Raw genomic sequence first — 7,872 nt, forward strand, 5'->3', positions numbered from 1 at the left:
GGTGACAATCCTGCTAGGAACTGTAATAATCACCCAGCTTTCCAATAAACTGATAAATGTCAGAAATTGCTTTTTTTTAATACTGCTATGTATATTCACTTTGTTTATCTGCAATTTGGGGTCTATATAGGTCAATATACCCTCCTACTACTCCTCTGAACGTCTGGTCCTATATAGCTCTATATACCGTCCTGCAGCTCCTCTGTACTATTGAGACTATATAGGTCCACATACCTTCCTGCAGCTTCTCTGAACTTTTGTTCTATATACCCTCCTGCTGCTCCTCTGAACGTCTGCCTATATACATGTCCATATACCGTCCTGCAGCTCCTCTGCACTATTGGGACTACATAGGCCCATATACCTTCCTGCAGCTTCTCTAAACTTTTGTTCTATATACCCTCCTGCTGCTCCTCTGAACGCCTGGCCCTATATTGGTCCATATACCCACCTGCTGCTCCTCTGAACATCTGGCCCTATATTGGTCCATATACCCTCCTGCTGCTTCTCTGCACGTTTTGGTCTATACTGGTCCATATGCCTTCCTGTTGCTCCTCTGATCTATATAATCCTCTAGCTACAACTGTGTCTTTTGCGGTCTGATGATAGCAGGTCAGCCTACTTATACACTCCTGAAATAACATTTTCGTCATCGTTTCCACATGACAATTTGTTAAATAATCACATTTCTATTGTCTGTTATGGCAAACACCTTATCTATAACATTTTTACAAAATATTAGCGCCAAAAAATGTCATTTTTTTGTAATTCAAAAATGATCGGCCATTAATCAGTTTGGTAAATTCTTATATGTCCAGCATGAACGATCGCTGCTAACCTAAAGTTTTCTTACTGTTTTGCGATTCAAGGCAATGGTTACCATCAGCTAGGAAATGTTCTTAAATGTTAAAATGCTGAGATTATGTAGTATTTGAGGGTACTCGCACACAGACGTGTTTACCGTCCGACTTTCGGACCAAAAAGAATCGGTCCGAAAATTGAATTGAAGAAGCACCCCCTAACGTGAACATGGGTTATTCTGTACTGTTCGTCCGAGTTAAAGAAATTGCAGCATGTCCAATTCTTGGGCCGAGAATAACATGTGTCAATGGGCAGTGTTCAGCACATCGGACAGCACACAGACAGGATGTCCGAGAAGTGCCCGATGCGAGTCGCGCCCCAGGAATCTCAGGCATAAGGTTTTTAATGCCCTGTACATGTACCCTTAATTTACAAAAAAAAAAAATCTAACAGCTCCTTATAATTTTCTATACATCATTTTTGGGGCTGTAAATAGATTAAAAATATATATTTGATTTTTTTTTTAATGATTTTAGATGCTTTACAGGAAATATACAGGAATAGGTGAATTTTGTATTCAGTTTTTTTTAATTTTTGACATTTTTAAATATTATTATTATGCTTCTGCCCAGGGTATCGTAGATTTAATTGCACAACAATATCCAGAAATGATTGATTTGTTACCATTTTTTATTATATAAAGTGCAATAAGTGTAATCTTCTGACATTATTTCCGAACCAGCAGGAAAGCAAAAGTGGAACAAATAGGAAATTTGCCACATTAATTTAGAAAAATGTAAACAATTTATATGAAAATAAAACCATATTTGTTTCCCGCTCTAGGCCAGTTGTATCACCTGCACGAATGGATGGTCTAGTTGTGCTGTTTGTCTTTTAAATATTAACCCTTTTACTACAGACAATTTTTTCATCATGGACAATATTCCACATTTTAAGGAGTTCTTCTGAGCTCAACTTGTGGACAACCAGCAAGCTCTTATAGAAACAAGGGTCTCTGTTCATTGCACTTGATCTCTTTTTGCTAATTCCGAATGTCCTAAATCCAGGATGCAACTTGGGCTCCACACCTATGGCCTTAAGGCACAATCCCAAAAACACATCGTCAATTGGAAACAACTGGATCTTTTCAGAAGCTACAAACAGATTTCTGGCTAGAGCCGATGCCATTAGAAAGCCTCCTCCCCCAGCATAGACTGGATAGGGTTTGTCGTACAGCTCTTTGGGGATGTAATATTTACTTTGCTTATTCCTAATCGGAACTGCTCTAGAAATAATATCTCCTACAAATAAACTTGACAGTAGAGGGTCTTCCTTTTTGAAGGCCAAGAACTCTAATACATTTTCAGTGTTCACAAAAATATCATCATCACCTTTAAAAATAAACTCAACATTTGGGCAATAGATGTGAAACCATTTTAAGAAGTTGACTTCTTTAAGAGTCAAGTTAAAGAAAGTGTCCATGAAATCCCATTGAAGAATGTCCCCATAGATCTGGTTCTCCTGCTCAATAAGTTTCTGGAGGTTCCTGTGGTCTTTTCCTATGGATGTAGTTCCAAGAAGAAACAGTGTCTTGATTTTTTTCCCATCTACTTCTTTCTCCATTCCCCATGTCTTCCTTACTGCTTCTCTTCGATCATGCTGCTCAATAATAGACTTCACCACTATGAGTAGGTGGACACCTCCCTGACATTTCTCAGGGTGGTTAAGCAGCAGTGGGAAATACCTGCAGTCCCTGTGCAGGATGAATTGTTGGAATCTAGGATCCACATGTTTGAACCAAGGTTGTCTTCTCAGACCAGTGTTCTCAGGACATTTACTCTCATTAACATCCCACCTTGGTGGAGGCAAACTCAACCCTACTGAGATATCTCCCCCTCCAGGAGCAGAATTGCTAGTGGTTCCTTTGCTGTTCCTTCTGGAAGATCTATTGTCTAGTTGTAACCACTCATGCATGATTCTGGTATGGAATGCCAGGCTTCCCTTGGTCCCTACCTCAACCAGCTTTAATTCATGAATGGTCACCAGGGTGGCAAAAACTAGAGAGAGAGTTATGCAGGTTTTGAGCACTCTCCTCCTCCTAAACAGGCACTCCATGGTTGAGGTTGTGATGGGTTGCACTTCACTGAGTTTAGAAACCCTCTTGCCCCCTTGTCTTCTATGGCTGTGAGATAGATGATAAAGGTCTGCATAGCATGGCGGCAAGAACCAGATCTCCAGAAAATGCATCAACAGGGAAGAAGCAGCTAATGCAATATTCTCGGAGCTAAGAAACCTGGAGCTTTTCGCGTGCCATGGCAGGCTGCTTCTTGATTAGTCTGCCCATACCTGCTTTGCAGACATTCTTCAGTCTTGTCGAGCTTGATGCAGAAGCTTGAAGGATCATGCCTTGCAGACAAGGGTCTCTTCTCTGCCTTGGGTCTGCTGATGTCTCTCCATGGTACATGTATGGCTGAAGATCATCCTGCTTCTGAGTACTCAGCCCAATGATTTGCCAGATGCAGACTGATGCTTGAAGTTTTGGTGTGTGCAGCCAGTAACTTTTCTGCAGATCACATTACTGGAAGGCACACTTGGTTGGCTTAAGAGCTTAACCCTTTCCCAGCCTGCTGCTTTTAGTTTGCTGATGAGATTCTTGAGGTTTCGTGAGAGGTGTGTCTTCCTCTCTTCTGAACGCATCACAGCCTTGTGAAAAAAAAACCGTGTCTTCACACACTACTTATAATGGGAAGAGTATTAAAAGCTACTACATATTTAAAGGGGAATTTCATAATTTACATTATTCCGCAGATGAAATCTATCTTTACTTAGCATTAGGGGACATTTACAGTAATGTGAAAGTAGGTAATGTACATACTTAGCATTAGGGAGCTTTTACAGTAATGTGAAAGTAGGTAATGTACGTACTTAGCTTTAGGGGGTTTTGACATCTATGTCTGGGATTCCACACTCCTGCTCCATCTGGGGAGCAGGAAAGGGGAATCCCTGTGCCAAATTATTCAGTCTCTAGCTGGAACTGAACAGTGCCGGGCAGACCCCACTGACTATAATGGGGTCCAACCCGCTTTCTGCCCAGCTGCCCGGCTTTTGGATGGAAGAAAAAGTGCTGGAGGTTCCGACACAGATGTGAAACCGGCCTCACTGATCTTGTATGGATTTTAACGTTTAAGATTAGAGATAAGCGAACCTACTCGGCCACGCCCCTTTTTCGCCCGAGCACCACGATTTTCGAGTACTTCCGTACTCGGGCGAAAAGATTCGGGGGGCGCCGTGGGTGAGAGGGGGGTTGCAGCGAGGAGTGGGGGGGGGGGGGGGAGAGGGAGAGAGAGAGCTCCCCCCTGTTCCCCGCTGCTACCCCCCACACCTCCCCCCGCCCCCCGAATCTTTGCACCGGAGTACTGAAGTACTCGAAAATCGCGATGCTCGATCGAATAAATACTCGAAACGAGTAGATTCGCTCATCTCTATTTAAGATGTTTATTTTTGAAATCAGGTCTAAAGCTGCTTTCAGAATTCCATTATTGTTCTGTCCCCTGAGAGCGCTGCATTGTGGGAGCTCAGATAAGCTTAACTGTAAGGGCTCACTCACGCAGGCGTTTTGTCATTGCGCTTTACGTGCGTAATTTTCACACGTATAATACACAGTACACAGCAAATGCGCTGTGTATGTTATATCCCCATAGCTTATATTGGTGCATAATACGCATCAAAATAGGACATACTGCATTTTTTTCACGCGTGTAACACATGCGTGAAAAGAACGCAGGCGTACGTGTCCCAATAAAATTAATGGGCTTTTAGCACTGCATATTACGAATGTGAAAAATACAAGTGTAATACGCAATGACAATACACCCGTGTGAGTGAGCCCTAACTGGATTGATACGGGCAAGTATGGTGTGGGTCCATGAAAAACTGATTGTTTCACCTGTTTTCACAGGGCTTTTCCTGCATCTATAATGTCTTCTTCAGATAAAAAAAAGCTCAATTTGTATTAGATTCACTTCCATTTTTCACATGCGTGAAAAAAAACCAAAATTTGCATTTGGGTCCAACAGTAAAATACTTGAAAACCACATCACCCCCGCATGTAAATCACATGGCATACGAGTCCTTGCAGCAGAAGAACAATCACAATTCTCCGGAGCAACTCCCATTGGACAGGACATGGATGCACATCCATGTTATCGGAGTGGTGCGGCCAGTGGATATAACATTCCTACTTGCTCATATGGATAGCCTAATTGGCTATAATGGGTCCATGTACGGTCTGTGAGATACATGGGCAACACACAGGCTGGATATACGCCCATCTGAATGGACCCTTAGACTAGTTTGTTAACAAGTTGATCACAGAAGGTCTTACTGCCAGGACCCCAGTGACAAGATTGGGGAAACCTAGCAATAGGTGTTCAATTACCCTGCAGCGCCACCACAGGGTAAATTAAGCATTACATAGTGTCCATTCACATAAATGGGTTGTCTGTGTTATGCAGGAATGGACAGGTCCTCCATAGAGACAGTCTTTCCAACCATTCTTTGTTGTGGTCAAGCAAGGAGGATCCTGAACAGATGGCGACTCTATTAGCTCAGGGTTTCATAATAGGGTGTATGAAAGTGGGTTTTCTAAAATGGACAACCCCTTAAACATAGATTGAGACAGATTTATCAGTGCAATGATGTTGGTTTTTGAGTTGAACCCCATTTACATGAAACTTCTTCGCCACTTTTTCCAGTGCATACACATGGCTTGGGGAGAATGTGTTGGACTTCAAAGTTGCACTGAGCATCACTGATTTATCACTATTTTTTGGCAATTTTAACATTAAAAAAATATCGAAAAAGAGGTTCTGCATGATCTTAGTCAGAGCACATAATACACACTAGTGTACGGATGTGAGATAAGTCACCTCTTGTGAATGAATCTGTAGTCACTCAGACAGGAAACAGATGCTTCCAGTGCTGTAGAGTACATGATCGGTGCTTTCATATGGGTGGAAATAGCCGCATTACTCACTAAGAGACGCAGTAAATTCTGCACCAGAATCCATAGCCTCCGTAAAGAACTGAAAATGGCTTAAGTGTACCAGCACTCCCATATCAAAGTCTGCAAGTAGACCTTTGGGTTCTGCAGCGGTAAATTAAGTCGTGTTTTGTGGTGCATATTGCTTGCTAATTCCGCCCATATGAAAGCATCCAAAGTAGAGATGAGCGAGCATGCTCAGTTAAGGCAGTTACTCGAGCGAGCATCGCTCTTCTCGAGTAACTGCATACTGATCCGTGCACATTCGGGGGGTTGGCGGGGGTAGAGTGAGAGAGATCTCTCTCCCCCCCCCCCCCCCGCATCTGCACGGATCAGTATGCAGTTACTCGAGAAGAGCGATGCTCGCTCGAGTAACTGCCATAACCGAGCATGCTCGCTCATCTCTAATCCTAAGGCCTCCTGCCATTGTACAGGTAACATGGTGTCTACCAGCCTACTGCAGACCAACCTCCAGTTTTATATGTGGCATGCTCCATCGCACAGTCAGAGATATTCTCCCTAAGTATCATGCTTCTGGGGGAGAATACAGCATTACATTGCTAGTTGTTACGTTACTACTGTATTAAAGGGGTATTCCAGCCGGGGCAAGTGACGGCATATTGACACATAGAACCCCACCAAACACAAGAATGAAGGGGCTTGGAACTCTTTGGCACCTTCTCTGCACAGTATAGCCCCCGGTGTCGTGCAGATAACTGCTGAACATCTCAGCCCCATTTAACTGTACATTATGAAACTTTTCATATAACGGATGTGACTTTTCAAATGGGAGAAGACCTGGACATACAAGGTAATGTCGGGGGGAAAAGAACTTTACAATCAATGAGTTGCTCTGTAAAAACCCAATAGTCTAAAATGACCGTGCCGGTTACATTATTATGTCATGCACTTCGTTCTTTGTTATCAGCAGTAGCTTGACTTAAGCAGTTATTCAAATCACCACTGTGTGGCGCTGTTCTCAATCACTAGACACATGCGCACGCTGGCTGCATGTCTGCTGGGACTGGAAGCTGGTTTCCAGTTATTGCTCTGAAATTTCACATATCCCGGAATCCACTGAAAATATAACGCCTTTCCTAATTTGTGACAGCATGTTATGAGCGAGTGAAATGGTGACTTTTGCTCGCTCGTCGGGTGATCGCATCTTGTATGTGGCATTGTCAGTATTATATAACCCTGTGTAAGTGGGGGATCTGCTGCCAATGATGAGGATATTCTTTGGGGGACAAATGATCATATGAACTATTGTTCGTCCCTAATAGACTGCATCCGCCTACGTGAGGGCCAGGCAGGCTAATTCCAAACTTGTTGATCAGCGCTTGTGATTGGCAGAGCATTGCTCCATGTAAGGGTGCCTACCCACTTACGTTTTTTTTTCCCCTGCGAATTCGCTGCGTTTTTTTCCCAATTGTCAATGGGACTTTCTAATGTTAAAAACGCAAGGGGCAAAAAACGCAAGTTGCCGTTTTTGTGCGATGCGTTTTTAACATTAGAAAGTCCCATTGACAATTGGAAAAAAAAACGCAGCGAATTCGCAGGGGAAAAAAATGCTGGTGGGTAGTCACCCTAAAAGGACCTTGAATCCATATTTATAAGGGCCATTTTATTAAGTGAGTTTTGTGCATTGGGAGACGCATTATTTGCAATAGGTGTAGTCACATGGGCAACTGAGATAAGCTACGAGATAGAAAAATTGCAGCATGTCCTATTTTATGGGCGATATCATCCATTATTTTCTATGGGGGTAAAGCAAAAAAAAACGAAAAAAAAAACATGCGAGTGCGGTGTGACTTTTTATTTTTCCTATTTAAACGTGTGAATTTCACACACATGAAAAACACGTGTAAAAATCGCATATGCAGCGCTGTGATGTATTTTTCTCATAAAATGCATTGCAATCACAGATTTACAAGTGCACTATTGGTCCGAGTTTCTTGGAACGATCTCATACTCTCCCACGTCAATAAATACATACACAGAACAGAAATGCCCGAGGGATCTTCCACATA

At 42.7% G+C, this 7,872-nt stretch overlaps 1 protein-coding gene across 1 annotated transcript; it reads right to left on the minus strand.

The window, feature by feature from the left end:
• Positions 1-1,463: 1,463 nt before the first annotated feature.
• Positions 1,464-3,491, minus strand: LOC136632427 (UDP-GlcNAc:betaGal beta-1,3-N-acetylglucosaminyltransferase 7-like). Its single transcript, XM_066607291.1, has one exon. The coding sequence runs from the start codon at positions 3,046-3,048 to the stop codon at positions 1,696-1,698; it is 1,353 nt and encodes a 450-aa protein (XP_066463388.1). The 5' UTR covers positions 3,049-3,491; the 3' UTR covers positions 1,464-1,695.
• Between the last annotated feature and the right edge of the window lie 4,381 nt (positions 3,492-7,872).

Source organism: Eleutherodactylus coqui, chromosome 6 (genome assembly GCF_035609145.1).
Source record: "Eleutherodactylus coqui strain aEleCoq1 chromosome 6, aEleCoq1.hap1, whole genome shotgun sequence".
Lineage (NCBI taxonomy): Eukaryota > Metazoa > Chordata > Amphibia > Anura > Eleutherodactylidae > Eleutherodactylus > Eleutherodactylus coqui.

What these genes read in the sequence shown, in the direction of transcription:
- LOC136632427 (XM_066607291.1), bottom strand. Translation starts at nt 3,048, where the DNA reads ATGCATTTTCTGGAGATCTGGTTCTTGCCGCCATGCTATGCAGACCTT.